This window comes from Schistosoma haematobium, chromosome 1, assembly GCF_000699445.3.
Source record: "Schistosoma haematobium chromosome 1, whole genome shotgun sequence".
Taxonomy (NCBI): Eukaryota; Metazoa; Platyhelminthes; class Trematoda; order Strigeidida; family Schistosomatidae; genus Schistosoma; species Schistosoma haematobium.
In genome coordinates this window covers 1723304-1749773 of record NC_067196.1, presented here as the reverse complement: position 1 = coordinate 1749773, position 26470 = coordinate 1723304, and the positions used below count along the sequence as shown (strand labels likewise).

Sequence of the window (26470 nt, the reverse complement as noted above, 5' to 3'; positions counted from 1 at the left end):
CTAAAATCACTTTACTTACTATAGTACTTTCTAGTTAAGTTGTTGTAATCGTCTAATCAAATTCATTTTCATTCTTTCTGAATCTATGCAAGACTAGAAGAAAATGTTAATATAACAAACAATATTGAGACTATAGCTTCCAAAAAGATAACTAATTACTTGATGATACTTGCTTGGTACCAATTTTCAATGTCCGGTCGAAAATCACTGTACTCTTAAACTAGATGTTACATCACATATAATTGATTCATTCAGCATATTTCTGCATTATTATACATTGAGATTCTATACATCATTTACATATTTATTCTATTCATTTATTTGAACACAAATATTGGTACAAGGGAGGCACCGATTACATATACGCCACACTTCATCATTCGATTTTTGTGAAGGCTTGGATACTACTCAGCCACTCAAGACCTTTACATACTGTAGCAGTTTATAAAAAAAATAAATTCAATGGTTGAGATCATGAGTCAACTGAAGCTAGACCACCAAGGAAAATGTGGAAGCACTGGACGGCCGTTTCGTCCTAGTATGGAACTCCTCATCAGTGCGTATCCACGACCCCGCTTCGCGGGATTCGAACCCAGGACCTATCAGTCTCGTGCTCGAGCGCTTAACCACTGGACCATTGAGCCGGCATCCAACGGTGTTAATGTCTAACTTCAAATAATCCGCGAAACTGAGCGACAAATCCACCATTGTCATCAGTGAGTAACTATCTCACAACTGACCCGGTTGAAATCCACTGATCACTGCCTCTCACTAGAACTACAGGAAATACCTCTTGAAGCCAGTCACTAGTGAGTATATGTTGATTAGTATCAGAAAGGGTTCTGTAGTTGTTGTAGTGATTTCAATAGTTGAGATCATGAGTCAATTGAATCTAGACTCATGACTTCAACTATTGAAATTACTACAACACCCACAAAACCCCTTCTGATACCAAAAAAATATGTGTGATTTTTACATTTAATTAATCACTATAGGTTTAATCATGAACCAGATTTTACTGTTAAGTGAACCCAGTTAGAAAGAAATAATTATTCAATTTATTCTATCCTTCCTTTCAAAGTTCACTTATTTGTTAGTTTTTTTTATCTTTGTCACTTTATGTATCCCGTTTTTTTTTAAGAGTTCACTGGATTCCATTTTCCCGCAACCAAATACTTCAAATCAAAGAGCCACATCAAACATATCGAAGATAATAACAAACAATAAATCACATCGAAGTAAATCTTCAACTGTTCCAAATGTCATGAAAATTGTACGTAAAAGTTATGATACACTAGATGTTGGTAGAAGTCGTTATGAAAAACATTTAAAAGTTGATCCTGAATTAATTGCTGTACGTTGTTGTTTTTTCTTTCTTTTCCATGTAACTGCTAATAACTAGGCAAGAGTATTATAGATCATTTTCATATGACATTTTTCATCAATGTTCTTATTTATTCAGTAAGCCATAGTTTCATATTTTATCCGTTGGAGCGTTTCATTGTGCCTGGTCCTACTTTGTAGCTGACTGATTGAACCGATTATGATTCATGACATAGTGTTACAACGATAACAGGTTCACGACAAAATCAAACTCCTATTGTTTGAGTTTGGAAACTGAATATGCACTACTACGATCGTTATTTTGATTTTCTTAATAAAGTAATCATTATCTACAAAATGGTCTGTTTTGGTGACTGATCTGAACATAGAAAGTCTAAATGATTGACTAATAAACTTATCTTTCAAGCTTCGTCAACCTTATCAGGTCATTGGCTGAGAATTTATCAGTACGGTTTATAAAAGCATACTTGATATTCACTGAGGTGCTTCACTTGTAGTGTAAGATGGGTGTCCACATATCATAAAATAAGTGTATCACTTAGTAGACGAGGTTGTGAACTTCCATTGACTGATGTGTTTGTGACATGTACCACACATCCACAGCCAACTAACTGATTGTATAGTGGTAATCAGTAAGTGAAAAGAAGGTTAAGATTGGCTTATCTATGTTGTTGTTGAATGTTGGTTTTATCTAAGTATTGTGACACACGTTTACTGGTTAGGGTCCACTAAATGACTGTATTCATTTGTCTTTAACTTTAAATATCTGAAAATTGGTCACAGCGACCTAGGGAGATTCATTCTTCATCTTCTAAAACTTCTGTGTTAAAAGTATTTCCTACTTTGTATTCTATGGTTACACTCCTTATTAAAAACTAGGGGTGTGGCCACCTAAGAAAACCACCTGCTTCGGTCTGGGCACCCGGACAGTATCACAGCCCTCACACATATCGAATGAGATTTGTGTGGCGCATATGTATTTGGTGCCTCCTCGTACCAATATCTATGTGTTGAAATAAATAAATAAAAACTATGTTCGGTATGCTAGGCTTGTCTGTACGTAGTTAAACAGAACCCAAGTTTTGTAATAATTGCCGAGCGTTAGTAACGGGTACATGGGAGCTTAGGGGAGCTGGTGCCCCCTGTGGAACTCGAATCTACTTCGTCAAACTTCACTGTCCGAGATGCTACTACTGATGTATTTAGGTCTTCCTCGACCTCGTGTACGATTAAGACAGTCATATCGAGTGATAACTTGATAGTGACCAATATCATATTTGTCAAGTCCTTAGTGTTTACACCACAGACTGTTAAACTGTTTTTCTCATGTTCGAGTCTCATAGGTAACATCCAGTCCCTAAAGATTGTAAATTCCCTTAACAATGAGTGTCAACTATCACGAAACCTAGGCGCAGGGTATCCTACTGACTACCGCCAACCATTTAAGGTAGAATTATAATGCACTCAGCACAGTTATTATATTCTTACTTTATCGATAGCGTTCGGTTATTGCTAAAAACAACTGAAATTTTTTCTCTATTATTGAGCAGTTAAAGCATAAGATCATACATTTGACATTAAATTCCTTCATTTTATGGAATATTCAATCCGATCATACAAATCCATGTATGTAAAACATGACTTTGGAACTTGTAATCTGTTCATTTATGGTTCATTATATACAGTTGATGGATCAGTAAATAGTGACTAATTCTATATCTGTTTGGTCCTATTTAGTGCTGATCAAATTTTATTGATCACGTTGTAATGTGATCATAAGTTGAAGTAAATCAACATCTCATATAGTATGTTGGATATTTAAAACGTTTCTTTTTGACTTCCTCTAGCCATCTAACGTAGTTCAATATTTTTTTTAATCATCGACATTTAATTAGTTTAACATTTGTTTTTATTAATTCATTTCTTTCTATCTTTTATAGCAACAAGTCACTTTAATTGAACTGGAATACTTTCAAGCAATCGAAGCAGATGTAAGTGGGTATTATACTTCATATATTTACTTCCGTTCTTTTCAACTCAGTCATTTAGTTATATGTAACATAGAACCTTCCAACTTATTTTAGTTAGCATAGTGTCCTAAAATAGATGCTGACATACATAAATTCTAAATATTTTAGTCGATAATGCTTTACAACCACTTAGTTTAGTTCATTTGTTTACCGATCAAATTGTTTAGATATTTTACGCTCTCTCTTTTTCTCATTAAATTATGTAATCTGTTTAAGCCAGTTGTTAAAAGTGATCAACTATGATCATTACAATTTGTTATGGTTTCTATTACTACTCAGCTACTCTCATTGCTTAGTATTTTTGGACACTTCTTCACTCGACAAGTCCCCAAATCAGAACACGGTTGGACAGGAACGTAATTATATTCCACATAACAAGGTTGGGTAGAAGTAGGAATCACAATAAGAAAAACCTTAATATATTTATAATTTTTACATAAGAAGTTCCTAGAGTCTTCTCAAGTATCGACTAGTGCTGATTGGTTAAGAAATGGTCAATCAGTGTCCCTCAATATAGTCCTGGACGGAACATGTTTCAATCCAATCTGTACCGCGCGAACACAGTTGAACAATTACATATTTCAGTATAGGGGTTGTGGAGATTGTTAAGTTCGCGCGCAAGACTGAAGGCCCTGGGTTCGAATCCTGGAAAGGGGATCGTGGTTGCACACTGCTGAGGAGTCGCACAATAGGACGAGACGGCCATCGAGTGCTTCCAGGTTTTCAATGGTGGTCCAACATCAATCGGTTCATGATATATATATATATATATATATATATATATATATATATATATATATATATATATATATACTCAGTGTAGCTAGTGAACATACAGTAAATTAGTAGATAATTTGGCGAGACTATAATTTATGGACGAACCAATCAGATATAAGATAACAGGTCTCGAATGTCGGCGCGAAACTCAATCATGTATTTGGTTAGAAAGAGTTTAGGGGTTTAAGCTTATGTCAGTTCGTGATGAAAACCGTAAATCTAATTCTTAACCTTAACCATCAACTGTAAATCATGATCCTCATTATCCACACAGGGTTGTACCTCTTTTAGCTTTAGCAAGGAGGTGGACACTCTCAAGGTCACTTTAACGTCGTTCAAAGGTAGTCCATAAATTATAGTCTCACTGATAATTTATTTATCTCCGGAGTTGTTGTCTTGGATGACAATGACAATAACAGCTCCCCTTTTAAATGTTTGAACTTAAAGAGCACAACACAATTAAGATATGCGCTACCTGATTATAATTCAGTAATTGAAAAATAACTTCAATACTTTTGAATGCTTAGCATAAGCGAGTTAAATTAAATTTTTTTAAAGTGATGTCTTATTTTTTGAACTGAATAGTTTTGATCAAGAAACTTTCATTGTTATTTATGTTGAACGATAATGCTGTATAAGACAACATTGTATTTATTTAAATACATAAATGTTGGTACAAAGAAACACCGAATACACATGCGTCACACAAGTCACTTGATCTGTGTGTGAGCTGTGAAGCTACCTGGGTGCCCGAACCGAAGTAGGTGGTTTTCTTAGGGGGAGCCTTCGACTTAAAGTTCTGATCCACAAGACAGTGGAGCAACATAAGGAGATGTAGTCCCATGGTAGCTGGTGACCAATAATTGGTTCATGCACTATTTGTTCCATTAGGATCTCGGAGCCCATGTACACCATTGGTTTGAGATCAGGGTTTACCAACTTCTCTAGGTGGATTCTCCGTATCCACCAGACATTGACTTTTCGTTCCCTCATATTCGTAAACAACAGTTATGCTGCGAGAAGGCAGTGACTAGGACTTCCCTGGCAGTAGCTGGCTGTATACATTTGGACAAGGAGAGTTGACTCTCGGCCATACCAGGGCATTTGATTGCAACACTGAAAATGTTTCAACTGTAACATCTAAATAATTAATACAATATTATTTTACAAATACAAATTGAGTTACAGAAATTCATATTGATTCAAATGTGTTAATAAAAATAAATTTTCGCTTACTTAACTAAATGTGACAATTAAATACATTGTAAAACAATGAAAAGGAAAACAAAACAAAAAGAACGATTAAACTGATAAGTCTTGTTAATTGAACGCTATAGTCGGTTCCTAAGCTATTCTTGTAACCCCCAAGCCAGAACTACACAGCGACCGGAATACGAGAGAAAAGGCGCAAAATATGCGAGAAGCACTTTACTCCAATAGCTCGTTCTAGTACAGAAAATCTCGGCTTTTTATAGTATTTTAGTTATTCTTGCGTTTCCGGAGAATTCTAGAATGCTCCTAAACATAGTAGTAGTATAGGTAATCATCCAATTAGAAACTGGACATGTGACTTCATTTTTGAGATGTTTCCGGCGAAACGTCTAGAGAATGTTGATTGGATAAAATGCTTCTTAGTGTTTCCTGAGCTTTTCTTGCCTTTTATTCGAGGAGTTTTCTGAATCGCCTCAACAAAAACTAACAAGAATGTTAACTGTATAACTTAAATGAAATTCAATTCATTCAAAAATATTTACTAATTAGTTACTATATAATGAAAAACTTTCAATTGACCGTTTAATAAAAAAAGAAACAATACTCATTAATTAGTTGTGTTATGCAATCATTATATAGTGTCACAATGAACATAAAATAATATCAGTTACTGAGAGAACAAAACAAAGGAGATTAAGATAATCAATCTTGAAAGCTTTACTCAAGTCCATTTATATAGTGTATCCACCGAATCGGATAGAATATAACTCTTACTCACTGTTATCTGTTCTTTACTAAACCACGTGGAATGGTATACCACTATACAATGACAGCGAATTGTATACTCCATACGTGTGGCGCATATACATCTAGTGCCTTCTTATACCAACAAGCTAGGTTTCAAGCTACCACGAGTTCACTTAATCTGCGAACAGAACAAAGACTTGTGACCGTAGACCAATAAGCTGGCTATTTGATGCATCCCAGCCCCGCTAACTAGAGGGAGAAGTTCTAGCTTGGAACGAAAAAGTATATTCCGTAAGCCAGAAGCACGAGTGAATAATAACAGACACAAATCAAACGTATGTATACAACGTAAAACTGTCCTTAGGAAGCGTAGCAAAAATAGCATACTAAAAATACACAACGGACCAATAGCGTTAAAGATTCTCCCAAGTAGGAAATACGACATGAAGGTGGAAAGAGCACTTTTGGCGCGAAAACAAGGAAATTTAAATCTCCAAAATAGAATTATAAAATTAAGGCATTTACCAAATGCGTTCTGGAGATCTAACATCCCCAACACCTCCCTCTTTTAATGACGTACGTTTCTGGGGTCCACTTGCATTTTGACCGTTTGTTGTCGTTGTCGGAGTGACCACCATCTAAGTCGTAGATCGACCTGTCGATGTGCTTCTTCCTGTATCGGGAGTGCGGGTAGACTAAAGGTATATAATAGGATGTCAAGAGGGAGATTCCCTTCTGTCGATGGGCGAACTGGAGCTAACCGCTTGCGTAGCTGGTTCCGATGTCGATTCCACCTGTCTCTTCCTACCTCTACTTCGTACATGACATGGTCTAATTTTCCTACGACATGTGCTTCAGTCCAGAGACCATGATTTGGTCTGTAGCCCCGAGCGAACACCGGACATCTTTCCACTGAAGTTAATGTGTGAGATGCGTGCATAATAGCTTTCTCTGTTGTGTCCGGGAACTAATGTGAGATGACAGCACTGGGTCCAAAATCTGAAGCGTCTGCAGCGACAATGATAGGCATGAACGGATCGTAGTGTGTCAGCAATAGTTCATAGCTTACGATTGTTTTTAGCCTGCAAAATGCAGCTTCACATTTTTTTGTCCAGTTCCAGCTGGTATTCTTATTCAGAAGATGATTTAGCGGGGCGCGTATGTCATGCATCGACGGAACAAAAGCTGAGTAGTAGCTAATTAATCCCAGGAATGATCGTAGCTCAGAGATATTAGTGGGAGTCGGCATCAGTTTTATAGCTCGGATGTTTTCAGGATCTGGTCTGCGACCCGCGGCATCGAAGATGAATTCCAAGTATTTAACTGACGTCAAGAAAAGCTGGCATTTTTCTGAGCGTAATCGGAATCCGTTATCGTTGACGCGTTGTAGTACAGCTGTCGTGCGTTCTCAAAGCAGTTCTAACGATGTGGCAACAATCAAGATGTCATTGAGATAAGTTGCGACCCCCAAGTTACCCGATAGAATGGTATCTATTAGTTGCTGAAAAATAGATGGAACTGTTTTAGCACCAAATGGTAGGCGATTGTACTGAAACAAGCCACGATAAGTATTTATAATAAGTAACTCTCTCGAATCTTCAGCCACTTCCACTTGTAGATAGGCATCAGCGAGACCCAGTTTTGCAAAGAACTTCCCACCACTTAGCATTGTGAACAAATCTGCAGGGACTGGCAGTGGGTAATGATGCTGTTCGAGAGCTGCGTTAAGACTTGTGGAAAAATCTGCGCATAATCGGGTTGTGCCATTAGCCTTCTTAATAACCACAATGGGTACTGCTCAGACAGAATAAGAAACAGGTGTAATAACTCCCTGTAGTTGAAGGCGGTTTAGTTCTTCGTCAACTTTCGATAATGCTACGTACGGCACTGGTCTCTTTGGGTGAGAGACAGGCTTAGCTCCAGATTTCAACCGATGTGTTGTTTTCATAGCAGTGCACTGACCCAATACAGGCTGGAAAATGGTTGAAAACTCCGTCATTAGTTCTTTCGAATATGCTTCAGGTTCATGAGGTTTTTCACCAGATGGTATACGGTGCTTAACGGAACGTCAGCTAAGTGTAGCCGGTCAAACCAGTCTAAACCAAGTAGATTAAGACCAGCTGGTGTGACGTAACATGATAAGTCTTGCGGATTGAACGCTATATTCGTCTCCTAAGCTATTCTGTAACCCCAAGCTATAACTAGACAGAGACCTGAACACGAGGGAGAAGACGCAAAGTATGCGAGAAGTAGTTTACTCAAGGTTCATTTTAATACAGAAAATACAGGGCTTTTGTAATATTTTAAATGTCCTTGGGTTGCTAGAAGATTCTGGAATGCTACTAAACATAGTAGCAGTGTGGCAGCCAACCAATCGGAGCCTCTGCATGTGACGTTTCGCTTCCTTGATATTTTTGGCTAAGACTTCAAGTAAACACTGATTGGATGAAACGCTTATAAGTGTTTCCTGATGCTTGCTTGTCTTTTGCATGCAATTTTCTGGATCACTCCAACAAAACATACCCCGGTAAACGTCGAATCTTGAAAAGAAACTTTACAATCTAGTTGTCCCACATTCTGATCCAATATTTTCGTGAGAGAATTGTTACGTCAGACGGGAAGATCACGCACGTTTGTTGGGACAACTAGATTGTAAAGTTTCTTTTCAAGATTCGACGTTTACCGGGGTATGTTTTGTTGGAGTGATCCAGAAAATTGCATGCAAAAGACAAGCAAGCATCAGGAAACACTTATAAGCGTTTCATCCAATCAGTGTTTACTTGAAGTCTTAGCCAAAAATATCAAGGAAGCGAAACGTCACATGCAGAGGCTCCGATTGGTTGGCTGCCACACTGCTACTATGTTTAGTAGCATTCCAGAATCTTCTAGCAACCCAAGGACATTTAAAATATTACAAAAGCCCTGTATTTTCTGTATTAAAATGAACCTTGGAGTAAACTACTTCTCGCATACTTTGCGTCTTCTCCCTCGTGTTCAGGTCTCTGTCTAGTTATAGCTTGGGGGTTACAGAATAGCTTAGGAGACGAATATAGCGTTCAATCCGCAAGACTTATCATGTTACGTCACACCAGCTGGTCTTAATCTACTTGGTTTAGACTGGTTTGACCGGCTACACTTAGCTGACGTTCCGTTAAGCACCGTATACCATCTGGTGAAAAACCTCATGAACCTGAAGCATATTCGAAAGAACTAATGACGGAGTTTTCAACCATTTTCCAGCCTGTATTGGGTCAGTGCACTGCTATGAAAACAACACATCGGTTGAAATCTGGAGCTAAGCCTGTCTCTCACCCAAAGAGACCAGTGCCGTACGTAGCATTATCGAAAGTTGACGAAGAACTAAACCGCCTTCAACTACAGGGAGTTATTACACCTGTTTCTTATTCTGTCTGAGCAGTACCCATTGTGGTTATTAAGAAGGCTAATGGCACAACCCGATTATGCGCAGATTTTTCCACAAGTCTTAACGCAGCTCTCGAACAGCATCATTACCCACTGCCAGTCCCTGCAGATTTGTTCACAATGCTAAGTGGTGGGAAGTTCTTTGCAAAACTGGGTCTCGCTGATGCCTATCTACAAGTGGAAGTGGCTGAAGATTCGAGAGAGTTACTTATTATAAATACTTATCGTGGCTTGTTTCAGTACAATCGCCTACCATTTGGTGCTAAAACAGTTCCATCTATTTTTCAGCAACTAATAGATACCATTCTATCGGGTAACTTGGGGGTCGCAACTTATCTCAATGACATCTTGATTGTTGCCACATCGTTAGAACTGCTTTGAGAACGCACGACAGCTGTACTACAACGCGTCAACGATAACGGATTCCGATTACGCTCAGAAAATGCCAGCTTTTCTTGACGTCAGTTAAATACTTGGAATTCATCTTCGATGCCGCGGGTCGCAGACCAGATCCTGAAAAACATCCGAGCTATAAAACTGATGCCGACTCCCACTAATATCTCTGAGCTACGATCATTCCTGGGATTAATTAGCTACTACTCAGCTTTTGTTCCGTCGATGCATGACATACGCGCCCCGCTAAATCATCTTCTGAATAAGAATACCAGCTGGAACTGGACAAAAATGTGAAGCTGCATTTTGCAGGCTAAAAACAATCGTAAGCTATGAACTATTGCTGACACACTACGATCCGTTCATGCCTATCATTGTCGCTGCAGACGCTTCAGATTTTGGACCCAGTGCTGTCATCTCACATTAGTTCCCGGACACAACAGAGAAAGCTATTATGCACGCATCTCACACATTAACTTCAGTGGAAAGATGTCCGGTGTTCGCTCGGGGCTACAGACCAAATCATGGTCTCTGGACTGAAGCACATGTCGTAGGAAAATTAGACCATGTCATGTACGAAGTAGAGGTAGGAAGAGACAGGTGGAATCGACATCGGAACCAGCTACGCAAGCGGTTAGCTCCAGTTCGCCCATCGACAGAAGGGAATCTCCCTCTTGACATCCTATTATATACCTTTAGTCTACCCGCACTCCCGATACAGGAAGAAGCACATCGACAGGTCGATCTACGACTTAGATGGTGGTCACTCCGACAACGACAACAAACGGTCAAAATGCAAGTGGACCCCAGAAACGTACGTCATTAAAAGAGGGAGGTGTTGGGGATGTTAGATCTCCAGAACGCATTTGGTAAATGCCTTAATTTTATAATTCTATTTTGGAGATTTAAATTTCCTTGTTTTCGCGCCAAAAGTGCTCTTTCCACCTTCATGTCGTATTTCCTACTTGGGAGAATCTTTAACGCTATTGGTCCGTTGTGTATTTTTAGTATGCTATTTTTGCTACGCTTCCTAAGGACAGTTTTACGTTGTATACATACGTTTGATTTGTGTCTGTTATTATTCACTCGTGCTTCTGGCTTACGGAATATACTTTTTCGTTCCAAGCTAGAACTTCTCCCTCTAGTTAGCGGGGCTGGGATGCATCAAATAGCCAGCTTATTGGTCTACGGTCACAAGTTTTTGTTCTGTTCGCAGATTAAGTGAACTCGTGATAGCTCTATCTCCAGCAATATGTAGCTGACTCCGCAATATCATTCAAATGGTATATCCATTCTTAAGAAGCAAGTTACTCATCTACAATGGTGTTATCACAGCTAATCGTTTTACCAATGAGATATTAAGAAAATGATCCTGACTCATCGTACCATAATGATTTAATACACGACATCAAGTTGTATTAAGTAAAGTCTGTATGGTTATCCACCATATGGTTTTTGACTTCATTTTTTGCATATTGTTGAACCTTTCGGAATCCATGTTCACAAACTTAACGTTTGCATTGAAAAGAACTTTGTACATTTACACTCTCTATCTTGATTATCGATATAAGAGTGAATTTCAGCTGAACACTAATCAAACAAACACATTCTCAATATTCATCTCTTAATTCTTGCTTAACTACCATAATACTAACCCTCTATTAAAATATTCTGTTAATTCTTTTTTAATATTATGTATTGTACTAAGGGTTTAATTGAATCCTACATTGATTATCATAATCTCCTTTTTTTCCCAGTAAATCGATATCATTTTATGGTTACTGTGACACTATATAATTATTGCTTAATGTAACTGCTCGAAGAGTACTGTTTATGATGTTGGAAACCATATCGATATATATATTAGTGTAGAGATATGATATGTAATTCATAGGCATGTAGGCAGTGAATAACTAGTGGCAAATCGATGTTGTTATGGTATAGCATAGATTAGAGAAACTCAAGGTAATTTTAAAATCTAATACTTCACGGCAGTTCGTTCTGTTTTACTTTAGGGCTGCGAAACGTGGCCACTAAGAGAAGATATTCGTAAGCTACTAATATTTGACCACAGATGTCTTAGAAATATTAATCGCATCTGCTGGGATCACCGGGTAAGCAATAGTGAGGTTAGACGCAGGGTATTAGGGAATGATGGTAAATCAGTTGGTGAGGTTATGAATCTTCATCGACTGAGATGGTTAGATCACGTGTTGCGTATGCCTAAACACCAATTACCACGACGCGCAATGCTGAGTAGTTTTGGAGACGGTTGGAAGGAAGTCAGGGTCGGCCGAACCAAAACATGCCATCAGTCCAAAAAGTCACTAACTTATAATCTAATCCATGTTGGTAGATGTAGACTACTTGATTGGGGTCCGCCTGGCTATGGTAACCAATGTTTGGAGACTGGGTGACACGACTCAGGATCGATCACAATGGCGTCGATGTACACACTCTTTGTCTTCCCTTATACCATTAGATTAAAATTGCTTTATACATTTCTATCTCCGGACCAATTCTTTCTTCATGTATTATATCCTTATACACAATCCTTCTTTTATATATTACTACCATTGAAGTAACTACTATGAATTTGGTGTTCATGTAGTTGTACTAATGAAGTGTGGCAACTTGAACCTATGCATATATGTACCTGATCCTACGTTGCAGCTGACTGACTAAATAAATGATGTAACAAATAAATGTGACATTCAAAGAATGGGTTTTTTTGGTAAATCAATCATAACATATAGCCTCAAGTAAACTTTCGTTAACCCGAATTGCTATACCACTATGGGATAGACATTAAAGAAATCACAATAATTGTAGTGGTAATGATAGTAAAAGAATCTAAACACCCGAAATTTATTTCAAGAATTAAGAATGCTGGAACTCAAAATTTAATGGATAACAAATGAATTTTTCTACTCCATTGTGATAGATTCTTCGTTACATCAGTGTTCATATCCAACCATCATTTACGATATTTACACGGACCCTTATCAGATCATTTTTAAGTACCAACGTACCTTACTACTATATCTTGGTTTGTTAATATAGATATTTCCCGATTTAGTCCTGTATTTCTACATTGGGTTGAATAAACTTACTAGTTAGTTTACTATACCCCTTGAAGTAATCAGCATAAAGCATTCAACTATCTTTTCCATTATCCTTTCATTTTTAGAAAAGTTTACATATGAAAAGTTGTTCTGTTCAGAAAATAAAGAGATTTTGTAATAACATAAATTGTCACGTTTCTAGTATTTTGACACATTGTTGAAACATTTACCATTGAAATACAGCAAATATATTTTGTTTTCAATGCAAGAAATTCTATTTACCATAAAACATCAACCTAGTGATTAAATTATTCAACATTCAGCCATTAGGGTTCCAGTTTGAACCTCGGTTTATATCAATAATTTTCATTAGGAAAAATATGCTCTAAAGTTCAGTTTATAATTCTTACTTACTTACTTACGCCTATTACTCCCAATGGAGTATAGGCCTCCGACCAGCATTCTCCAACCCACTTTGTCCTGGGACTTCCTTTCTAGTTCGATCCACTTGTTGTTCATTCTTCTCATGTTTGTCTGTCTACATTTCTCGGTGTAATGTGTTCTTTAGTCTTCTTCTTTTCCTTTGGTCTTGAGGATTCCATGTGATGGCTTGCCTTGTGACGCAGTTGAATGCTACCCTCAATGTGTGTCCTATCCACTTCCATCGCCTCTTCCTGATTTCTTCCTCCACTGCAATCTGATTTGTTCTCTCCCACAGTACGTTGTTGCTGATAGTGTCTGGTCAACAGATCCGAAGTATTTTGCATAGACAAACTGTTAATAAACACCTGTATCTTCTAGATGATAGCTTTCGTAGTTTTCCAGGTCTCCGCCCCATACAGTAGAAATATCTTGACATTTTTATTGAAATTCCTGACCTTCGTGTTGGTTGACAATTGTTTTGAGTTCCGGTTATTCTTCAGTTGTAAATATACTGCTCGTGCTTTGCCGATCCGCGCCTTCACATCTGCATCAGATCCTCCGTGTTCATCAATGATGCTGCTCAAACATGTAAAGGTTTTTACATCTTCCAAATTTTCTCCGTCAATTGTGATTGGATTGATGCATGCTGTGTTGTTCTCTCCACGCTATCAAATGCTTTTTTGTAGTTAATGAAGTTGATGTGGAGTAATGAATTCCATTCAAGTGATTGTTCCACAATGATCCGTAGAGTTGTGATTTGGTCTGTAAACGATCTATCCTTACGGAATCCTGCCTATTGGTCTCGAAGTTGGACGTCTACGGAGTCCTTCATTCTGTTTAGCAATACCCTGTTGAAGACTTTTCCCGGTATTGAAAGAACAGTGATGCTCCTGTAGTTATCACAGTTGCTGAGATCGCCTTTCTTTGGAATTTTGACCAGAAGTCCTTCTTTCAAGTCTGTTGGTACTTGTTCTTCATCCCAAATCTTATTAAAGAGAATGCGGTGGATCTTTGCAGTTGCCGCTACGTCTGCTTTCAGTGCCTCTGCTGGAATGTTGTCTGGTCCTGATGCTTTGGTCCATGTGATTCCCATCCTATAAGTGCATTTTTTGCTTGTTTGGATATCATGAATGCAACTCCTTTGTGTATATGAAGCACTTTGTTCTTCATGACCGGAGTATAGCAGAAGCTCCCCTGAATCTAGTCGTTGTTTTCCAATCTGCGTTCAATGTGTTTCTTTAATTCCAAGCACCTCCATGTTGTATTTCTTCATTTCTGCAGCAATTTGGAAGACTTTCCGGGTCTCCCATACTGTACGAGCGTTCCATGTACCTAAATTAATGGTTGCTCTGGTTGTCAGCAGCGGCGTCAGCCTCGTGACTTCCGAAGGAACTCGTGTTTAACCATGTGGTGTGATAACTCTTCTAAATGAAGACTTGCTTACTCCCGGGGCAGAGTTTAACTGGTTTGAATTGTTTATTTTGGTTAGCGTTTTTTTAGCGAGTTAGTTTTCTGCGGGATGCGGTCTCTAACCCTATGCCCAACCCTCCTTTATCCGGGCTCGGGAACGGCAGTAGCCTCAGAGGGGCTCCAGGCGGAGTAAGTAATTACTCAAGTCATCTAAAAGTTTAATCACAAAAGATAGTCGATCTTATTCAGCCTAAGCCTAAAGCAATTATCAATCATTATTCTAATTTAAATTTTCATTCTGTTCGTATTGTTAATTTAGGAATTTTATACATTAAAATGGAATAGTAAAGAAAAACTACAATATGCTCCAAATATTGTTGCTTCTACAAGATGGTTTAATCAAGTTAGTTTTTTTGTTATTTGTTTATTGTTCTTTAAAAGATTCATTCTTTTTTACTGTTTAACTGATTCACATCGGAACGATTTCTTATAAGTTTATAATGTTGTTGTTGTGTTTTTGTTTGAAGTAACATCAACTACTTACCAAAATGCCTTTTATTTTGGGGGCTCCGGATGTGGCCCCCTAAAAAACCACCTGCTTCGGTTTGGACACCCGGGCAGTAGTATCCCAGCTCTCACGTATATCTATTTGATGCCTCTATGTACCAATGCTTATGTGTTTATATAAATGAATAAATGCCAAAATATTTTTTATTAGTGCTACTGTTATAACTTTCTGTCTTCTACTAGCCCCCAAATGCCCTGGTATGGCCGAGAGTGGGGAGAGTCAGCTCTCCCTCGAAAAATGCTCTCACATAGCCACGTGCACACAACAACTGCCAGGGTAGTCCTACTCACCGCATTCTCGTGGCATTTCTGTTTTTCACGAAATTGAAAGGACGAAAAGCGAACCTCCTGCGCTTTAACCGGGTTGGTGGACATCGAGAGTCCACCTAGGTGAATTGGGAAACCCTGACTCCAAACCAATGGTCCACATGGGTTGGCTCCAGTATCCTGAGGAAACGAATGGCATATGAACCAATTATTGGTCACCGGCTACCATGGGACTACATCTCCTTATGTTGCTCCACTGCGTTGTGGATTGGACCTTTAGGTTAAAGGCTCCGGGTGTGGCCCTCTAAGGAAACCATTTGCTTGAACACCCGGACAGTATCGCAGCCCTCACACAAATCGAATGATTTATGTGGCGTATATATGTATTTATTGCCTCCTACCAATTTTTGTGTGTTTAAATAAATAGTTAAATTACAAAATATCTTTTATTAGTGCCACTATCCTAACTTTCTATCTTCTACTATGATTGATGAATTCAAATGCATGACACTTATGTTTAATTCTAGTAATTAGGCAAAAATAGCATTAAATCTTAAATGTTAACAATATAAGTGAGATTCAGCAAAAAAAACATGTTAATAGGGAGATAGATAAATACAGTCTCAACTATGAAACATCCTCAGTTATAACTAATGTGTGGGGACATGCGAGATCAGTACAGAGAAATAAAATTAACTAGATATGTAATAAAGAATTCATAGTAATGGTATAGTCAATAGTAGTGAGAAAAATTAAATAATAAAAGGTTGTGTATCTGTAATGGAATCCTGAAACTCACCATATGGTGTAGGATAAAATGTCTACACAACCTAACCCTGATCCATCATCTCTAACTACTGATTGCAGTCATCATCATGCTCATTATAACCGGTTACTTTGCATCTATCAATACAGCCTAGTTCAACAGTCAGTGATTTTATGGATTAGCTAGCGGCATGTCTTGATTTGGACGCTTTCATAGCTTTCCTTTAATGCACTCTTATCCCAGTCAAAGTTGCGCATTGAAATAGGCTATGGTTAGGTATATGTAGTCTATATCTCAACCATCTAAGTTATTAATAGTTCACACTTTCAAACAATTTATCCAAATACCCTATGTCTGACCCTAGCATCGCTCTCAAACATTGTAACTAGTGATAATTTCTTATTTATGATTTTACCCTAAGGTAACGTTTATATTATTTAATGAAACAGTCATCTCATCGCCAACTTTATATATATATCAGGTATAAAGTTGATGTAGTTGTAAGGCTTCATTAATTGTGCTCATTGAGGTACCTGGTTATCACCATTACTTCACATTTTCAGTATTTATTTAACTTTTTTAGACTTTTTCGAGGTCTCAATAAAATGTTCTATGCTATATAACTAAATCGATAATAACCATCAATATAATGTCTCTTTGTTAATCTATGATATATGATTAAACTATATAATTCTATTTGACCTTTATAATATAACTAAGAGGATTTAGCTTAATATTTATTACAGAAAATATTAATTTTCCTTATCTATCACTATGACAACTAGAGATTTATTTTCATTCTTTTTTTCTAAAAAAACAAAGAGATATAATCTTTATCTTTTCGAACGAACTTTAAATTCCTGTTCTTTATCATTAATGTTTCTTCTCTCCCCCGCTCTCTCTCCTACACATTGTTTATTGCTTGTTCATTATCATACTTGTTATTACTTTATTTGTCGCCCCCAAACGGCCGAGAGTGGGACGAGTCCGCTCTTCCTCTCGAAATGCTCTCACATGGCCACGCGTATATAGCCTCTGCCAGGGAAGTCCTACTAATTGCCTTCTCGTGGCGGTGGCGGTGTTTACGAAATTGAGAGGAAGAAAAGCGAACGTCCGGCGCTTTAACCGGGTTGGTGGACATGGAGTGTCCACCTAGGGGATTTGGAAAATCCTGATTCCAAATTAATGGTGCACATGGGCTGGCTCCAGTATCCTGAGCGAACAAATGGCGTATGAACCAATCGTTGGTCACCGGCTACCATGGGACTGCATCTCTTTACGATGCTCCACTGCCCTGTGGATCGAAGGCCCCGGGTGTGGCCCCCCGAGGAAACCACCTGCTTCGGTTTGGGCACCTGGGCAGTATCACATCCTTCACACATATGAAATGAGATTTGTGTGGCGCATATGTATTTGGTGTCTCCTTGTACCAATATCTATGTGTTAAAATAAAATAAAAAATTTATTTGTCGCTCAATTTCATGAATTCGTTGAGGTTAGACATTAACACCGTTGGATGCCAGTCAGCTCAGTGGTCTAATGGTTAATCGTTCGCGTGCGAGACTGTTAGGTCCTGGGTACAAATCTCGCGAGGCGGGATCGTAGATGCGCACTGCCACTGAGGAGTCCCACAATAGGAGGAAATGGCCATCGAGTGCTTCCAGATTTTCTATAGTGGTCTAGCTTCAATTGACTCATGATCTCAACCATTGAAATTACTATAATATCTATAAAAAGCCTTCTGATATAAAATCTATCTATCCATTTTTAGATCATATTCTGGGTTCAAAAAGATATATTAAATGAGAAAAGTTTATCGAAGCGAACAGAAATATTATCACATTTTATACGAATAGCAAAGGTTAGTGTATATACCTACTATTTTTCTTTTGATTATTAATTTATGTTTTGAATTGAGGTCTATGCTATTACTTGTATGTCTGTAAAGCCAGTAGTCAGATTTATGGTTAGTTTGTGAGTAGTAGTCCACAATGTCAGTATGACAGTTAATTCCAAACTTATTCTAGTGATCACTAAGTTGCCACTACTCGTTTGCCTATAGAGTCAGTAATGTCTTTGTACATAATCTCACTACAATTAAATGTGACAACATACAACTATCTCTATTGTTGGTAATATACATTGAAGTTAAGCAGTACTATTCAATTCTATCATTCTCACATAACTAACTTTGTTGTCGAGATTATTCTCAAAATACTTGTAATAGAAATTTACTGTAGTTTTAAATCAATTGCCCGGAAAACAACTATTCCACTTTTGACTTTCATAAGATTTGTTCTTACCGAATAATAACACAAACATTACTGAAATTACAATCACAAGTGTCCTGAAATTATTAGCTCATCAAAGTATAAAGTACTCATACAATACCCGTAGGAAGATATATATATAGGAAGATATATATATAATAGTTGCGAAGTTCTTGTATCTTCCTAGGTACTAGTAGTAGAGCAGATAAAATCAGTGTACCTTATAGACATGCCTAGTTGAAATGCACTGATCGGGGATCAACTTTAATATCACCGCAGTAGTAAAAAACCTAGTGTACGGCCTATCGATCAAAACAAGTTCGATATACACTTGTGAAACAGTTTTAAGGATTGACATCAATGAGTTGCTCATATCTGTTACTGCTAACAAATAGTTAATTTAATCGATAACATTCAGTCATCTCTAAAAAGATCAGATAAACATGACATTAATCACTACTTATTGATCAATCACTTGTACATATTGTCATCCAATGGTTTGCATTTTTAACTTGAGTTAATTCTCTATATTGTAAAACTATCTACCGAAATTGAATAGTCTCTATAAACCTTTTTTTCATTCACGACTTATCTCGAAAAGAATTCCTAAAGTTTTATTGAGAAGTTGGTAACCGCATCATGGCCCGGTCACATTGTTATAAGTGAAATAAATGACACTGAGAATTGATCATCTCGAATATGGCGGGTTCTTTAGTTAACAACGAAATCGTATTTTATATTATCATCACCAATGAAAGTCCTGTTTGATAAAAAATATAGTCTTCTGATCGTCATGAGCTACAATACAAGCATGTTTAGAATGTGTTTATACTTCTCTAAATGGAAAACATTTCTTCATAACTGGTCTACGTTAACGCATGAAGTAATAAATTGCGTCGACCATTTTACTTATTTTGGAAGTCATATCAATCTGTGAGTTAATGTCTGGCTAAACCTTGGCACCAATTCAAAATGCTCAGTCGGTATTTTTCAACGCACATCCCTTTTGGTTCAGTCGACATGTCCGTCTACCAGCCAAAGGGCAGGTTTATTGTACAACGATTTACTCCATTGTACTCTATGGCTGTAAAATCTAATGTTTTAAAAGAGATTATATCCATAGTTTACTAGTGTTCGATTATAAATGTCTTTTTACCACCAAATTAGCAATACTAGGGGTGGATTCACTGTATTAGGTAGAGATGACAAATCAGTCGATAAGGTTAGAAATATTTATCATCTAAGGTGGGTGGGACATGTGTAACGTAAACCTAACCACCACTTATGTGGACAGGCGATGTTGTCTAGTGTAGGAGTAGGCTGGAAGAAATTTAGAGACGTCCAAATCAAGTCATGGCATTAATTCATGAAGGTACTGACTATTAGTCTTACTCATGTATATAGGTGTAGATTATCTGGTTAAGGTCCGCTCTATCAGCATAATTAGCAGTTGACATGGCTCACAATCTTTTAGTGATCCAGATGCATTCACTCTTTGTTTTGCCTTCAATCCTATGTTGTTGTTTTTTAATTATCCTAAAAATTATTCCCATCTAACAAGTTCGTTTTTTAGGGTTAGAATCTTTTCCTCTATTACTGATTCTGTTAATGTGGTTATATTATGGCATTTCATTGTACTGACGTAGTATACCAACTTGAATCAATGTATATTTGTCAACGACAGTGGATAATCATCACAATGTATTTCAAATTGATTAAAGTTGGAATTATATTATTAGTCAAGCGTTCACCTTCAGACATGAAGGTTCTATGTTCGATCTCCGATGTGTTTGTGAATACTAAAGAGTCTATGATTAGTCTATGACTAAAACACCCTACAAATTCAATCAATCTTCACAATATCACTTCAGTCTAATTCTGTTACATAATTATTCAAATTACTAATCTTGTTATTATTGTCATAAATAAAATTATATTGGCTATTTTTATATTTTCTCTCACTTAAACATACACACACACACACATCTACTCATTACTTTATACAGAAACTAGTTGATTTAAATAATTTCTCATCAGGAATGGCTATTGTATCTGCTTTACATATGCAATGTATTCATCGATTAAATGCTACATGGTCTAATTTATCTTCACGTGATCGTCATATATTTCGAAAATTGTCAGATTTGTTTTCTCAAGAAGAAAATTTTATTAATCTTCGTTCAGCTGTAGATAATTCACGTCTTCCATGTATACCATATTTAGGTAAGTTTTAATTGTTGTTAAGTGTTTATATTAGATAACATTAATCAGGATTAGACTTTGATGACATAAATATTGGTGTGATACTATCCGGGTGCCTAGACCACCGAAGCAGGTGGTTTTCTTAGGGGGTCACACCCGGAGCCTTCGACCTAAAGGTCTAATCCATAAGGTATTGAAGCAACGTTGGGAGATGTAGTCCCATGGTAGCCGGTGCCCAATAATTGGTTCGTACGCCATTCGTTACCTCAGGATACTGGAGCCAACCCATGTGGACCATTGGTTTGAAATCAGGGTTTTCCAAATCCCCTAAGTGGATCCCCCATATACACCAACTCGGTTAAAGCATCGGACATTCGCTTTTCGTCCTCTCAATTTCGTAAACAGCACCCAGGCTAACAATAAGTAATGAGTAGAACTTCCCTGGCAATAGTTGGCTGTGTACATGTGGCCATGTGTGAGAGCATTAGGAGAGGGAGAGCTAAGTCTCCCCACCCTCGGGGGCATCATTAGACTAAATTTTTAAAAAATGAGTCCATTTTGATAAATTTGATTATTAGAACTATGTGATGTATATTAGCGTAATACATTCCGAACAATCTGATCACATATGTACTTGTTCAAAAATAGTTTGTTCTCACTCGTAAACCTACCCTGGTAATGTTAGCTTATTATCCAGATTGATGAGGTATTACATTATTTTTCATATCATTTTATTTATTATCTCATTTCTCTTCTCATCCTCCATTTTTTTAGTCTAGTTGACCTTTTATTTTTATATGTAAATGTTTTAACAACAAGTATATGTGTGATCAGATTGTTCGAAATGTATTACACTAATCTATTAGCACATAGTTCTGATAAACTTCATATTCTTATTGCACTATTCAAATAGACTAATTAGTGTGTTTAGTTAAAACTATTGACAATGCCTAATAGATATATATTCAGAAGGGTTTTTGTGAATGTTATAGTAATTTCAATGGTTGAGATCATGAGTCAATAGAAGCTAGACCATTATGGAAAACCTGGAACCACTAGACGACTGTGTGAAGTTAGACATTAACACGGTTAGATACTGGCTCAGTAGTCTAGTGGTTAAACGCTCGAGCGCGAGACTGATAGGTCCTGCGTTGGAATCTCGTGAGACAGGGTCGTGGGTACTCACTGCTAAGGAGTCCCACAATAGGACGAAACAGCCGTCGAGTGCTTTCAGGTTTTCCATGGTGGTTTAACTTCAGTTGACTCATGATCTCAACCATTGAAATATATATTCCTCATTAGTGTACACCTCAAACCTCGTATTGGAAATTTAAATCCAGAGCTACTTTAATAGATTGTTCTTTGATACCATAACAGACGTCTATGATGGAATTATATTTATTACTGTTACCTTTCACTTCCTAGCAAAATAATTCAGTGTTTAATTCACATGAAAATATAAATGTAATTACTTGTAATTGAGAAGATAGTTATCCATATTGTATTGTTGTGTGAGCTGAAATTAACAATGTGTCACGATGTCACATGATGCACCTTATTCTAATTGTTAATTCGTCAAAGTCAAGAACCTGGATTTTACACTAATTCGCATTTATCAACAAAGTATATCTAGAATTTTAAGGACATTAATCCTCGTTTTGTGATTCCCATGAAAGTCATGTATTGTTAGTAACTAGTTTTTACTACTGATTTATTGCAGTTACAAATGATGACTTGCTGGACTGTTTTCCACATTAATCTCTTAGTAGTAGTAACCATGTTATATTTTTCCAATGCATAGTAGTAATCAGATTCTATCAATCAATTTTTTATGTTGTCACATGTTTGCGTAACACAATAACGGATTCTCACTTCATTTCATATATGTTATTTCTGTGTACAGTGATCTGAACATCATTAAGAATTCTTCCTGATTTATTAAATATAGATTTATGTACTTAACTTTGATCTGTCTTGCATATGTGATTTAAGCTGGCTTCTCAAATCTGCAATACATTATGTTACGATGTTCAAACTTTGCTACCTCATTTGTTAAAATCTAAATATGGATTGAGATCTTGGACCGATTAATGTTAGAACACCATTGAAATGCTGGGAGCACTGAACGGCCATCTCGTCCTGTTGTGGGACTCATCAGCAGTGCGCACCCACGATCCCCCGCAGGATTAGAACCCAGGGCCCTCAGTCTTGCGCGCGAACGCTTAGCCTACTAGACCACTGAGCCGGCATCCAACAGTGTTAATGTCCAAACTCAACCAATCCACGAAATCGCGCAATCATCTTCCATTGTACTGAGGTAAATGCCTGTCTCTACCCGACACGGATTAGCTCCACTGGTCATGGCTTCTCACTAGAGCTCCGAGAATTTTCTCACGAAGCTAGTCATTAGTGAGCACATAGTAATTATCAGTATAGGGTTGTGGAGATCTCAATCAATAACTTAATAATTTCCACAACCCTATACTGATATAAATCCAAATGGTTCATGATCATGATATCAATCGTCCATTTCACAATCAGTGAGAGTGGTGATTATTAAGCTTTTTTTTCTCACCTATATAAAAACTGTTACATTTTCTCAGTAGTTTTGCAATTGCTTAATTTGTTTTATTTGGATTTCCATTTGGACGTATGTGTATGTAACTGTAACAATTACCCATATTTTATGTTCTGTCTGTTATTTTGTCATTCATATGTCGTATATATATACATTCCATCACGTATACTTATCCATTAATGTGTAGAACGTAAATTGTACATACTATTAATTGTGGTTGTGGTTACTGTTTTCAGCTGTTCACAGTCGTCTATTTGAATACTGCCAGAGATAGGAGCCCTGTGAAATATTGTGCCTGACTGATTCGATTGATAATCTTATCCTCTTATTCATTATTTAGAAGTTGATGATAACTGATTGACAATAAAACTATTATTAGGAAAATGATTTTTACTTCCTTTTTTTACTCTACCTCACTGTCACCATGTTGGGTATGTTAAATTCTTAGAGCTCACTTGGTAAATGCCTTATTTTTGTAATTCTATTTTAAAATCACCCACTTTCATCTTCATGTCGTATTTCTCATTTGAGAGGACCTAAAATGTTATTGGTTCGTTGTCTTTCAATATGCTATTTTGTAACGTTCCCTAAAGACATTTTTACACGGTGTATATATACACTTGAGTTGTGCTTATTGTTGTTGTTGTTGTTGTTGTTCGTGCTTCTGGCTGCTTGTGGAATACATTTCCCATTTTTAAGCCTGGAATTCTCTCTCTAGTTAACCAAGCTGGGACGCATCGGAATGGTTAGTTTATTGGTCATTGTGTCATTGAATCTTCGTTCCGTTCGCAGATTAGTTGAACTCGTAATCTCTTCGAACACACCACATGTTTAACAGAAGTTTATTATCACTATTATTGTAATTATTATCATCCTGAAAAATATGTGTATATATTTAGGATTACACAACATTGAAAATGAATTCCTCGGAAAGAGTACTCTTCTCTAAACTAATCTTTCTTATTTTAAGACATACTTTTGACAATGTTGCTTTCTTCTCACTTTTCACGTATTGTTTTCTCATCCGGAGGTGTACCTTTAAGTTCATATCTCTCCTTAATGAAATGTCCATTGTTACCTTGTCGAACAATGACTGAATGGTCTAGAGGTTAAGCATTCGTGGGTCGGAGTCGTAGATGCGCACGGCTGAGAAACCTTATACTAAGATGAAACAACTGTTCAAAGTTTCCATGGTAATCTAGCTTTAATTGACTCATTAATTCAACTATTTATTAGCCTAATGATTAAATAATTCAATCTTATTTTCTTCACAATCAAATCACTTTGCCATCACAAACATTTTCATGTAAAGTTAGATATATAATTGATTACTTTGTAAATTGTAGAGTTTAAGCTCTTCTTCTTTTTAACAGATAGTGACCATGGAATAACACATATGAAGTTCATCGTTTTGAATAGATTAAAGAAGAGATAATTTTTTTATAAAAAAAAAACTAGTTATGCTTCTTTGAATCACAATTATCATGATCTACTTTCATGGACTTATTGAAATCTTATTAGTTTCATTCTTATCGTTAGTACTACATTTTGTTTAATCCTTCTTAGCTATGACTTTTATTAGTATTTCTCACGTTTATGTTTAATATTACATATCATAATGAATCTGTACTACTAATGAAGTAATAACAGTGTTATGTGTTAAGTTCTAAGTAGACATATTGATTTGATTGATAAATTTGTGAAACTCTATTAGATGGTGTGGTTTTATTTTACATGTATGATGTATCGCTAACCTCCAGCTGGTCGATACTGATCAATGTTGTGTACTATATGACCTACTGATACATCTGGATAGTTGAATATATTAGCCTATGTGTACCGTTGGTTTAGAGTCAGGGTTTTCTAAATCCCCTAGGTAGATCTCCCATATCCACTAACTGGATTGAAGCGTCGGAGGTTCGCTTTTAGTCCTCTCAATTTCGTAAACAACCCCTCGGCTAACAGTAGGTAATGAGTAGGACTTCCCTGACAGTAATTGGCTGTATACACGTGGCCCCGGTATGATGCATACATAACTGGAATCTCGTTTCTGTTTATCAAAAGATAATTCGGATAAATGTTTGTTTAAACTTTTCTATTGATTGGCGTTCTATCCTCTGATAATAACTTATCATTATTAGTTTAGGTTAACTCATTCATTAAATACTTAAGTATCAACTAAATTTTAAGTATGTCGACTAATGTTACTACCCGTCTGTGTGTATACTGAAACAGTTGATTTAGAGTTGAGTTTAAACCTTATGCTTAGTGGGTTAAATTGTACTGCCTAACTATTTTTTTTTGTTCTTCATGTTTAAAGGTGTTTATCTTTCTGATTTAACTTTTATTGATGTGGCTGCATCATCATCGTATAGTCGTCGTGAAAATAGTACATGGACTAATCAAGGTAAACAAGATCGAATTAATAATATCTTACGGATTATTGCAAATTTTCAACAATCCAACTATCGTAAGTGATGAAATATATTTGAATTTATATAGTTTTAATACGAGTAGTAATAGTAGTAGTAGTATTGGTATCGTTATTCCTTAAACTATTCGGTTTTGGAAATAAAGCAAGAACGATTTTTATTATGTTCTTACGATCAAACGCCCTGGTACCGTCGAGAGTAGGGAGAGTCAGCTCTTCCTCTCTTAATGCTCTTGCATGGCCACGTGCATACAACCACTGCCAAGGAAGTCCTATTCACTGCCTTCTCACACCAGAGGATGTTGTTTACGAAATTGTTAGGACGAATAGCGAATGTCCGTCGCTTTAAACGGGTTGGTGGACACGGATTCCATGGGACTGCATCTCCTGACGTTGCTCCACTGCCTTGTGGATCAGACCTTTAGGTCAAAGGCTCAGGGTGTGAAGCCGATATGAAGAGGATGAATAACAACTGGGAAGGATTGCCTAGGACAGGGTTGGATGGAGAATGCTAGTGAGAGGCCTATGCTCCTTTACGAGGAGTAACAGGCGTAAGTAAGTAAGT

The 26470-nt window shown here is 37.0% G+C and overlaps 1 protein-coding gene across 2 annotated transcripts in view; it reads left to right on the top strand.

Moving 5' to 3' along the window:
• Nucleotides 1-26470, top strand: part of RALGPS2_1 (RasGEF) — a 75346-nt gene that overhangs the window by 27118 nt on the left and 21758 nt on the right. For both annotated transcript variants that reach the window (XM_051209910.1, XM_051209911.1), the window contains exons 2-7: nucleotides 1142-1354; nucleotides 3285-3335; nucleotides 15144-15227; nucleotides 18196-18285; nucleotides 20701-20917; nucleotides 25795-25944. In XM_051209910.1, the coding sequence (XP_051072895.1) occupies nucleotides 1142-1354; nucleotides 3285-3335; nucleotides 15144-15227; nucleotides 18196-18285; nucleotides 20701-20917; nucleotides 25795-25944 (805 nt within the window). The remainder of the gene's footprint in view (nucleotides 1-1141; nucleotides 1355-3284; nucleotides 3336-15143; nucleotides 15228-18195; nucleotides 18286-20700; nucleotides 20918-25794; nucleotides 25945-26470) is intronic.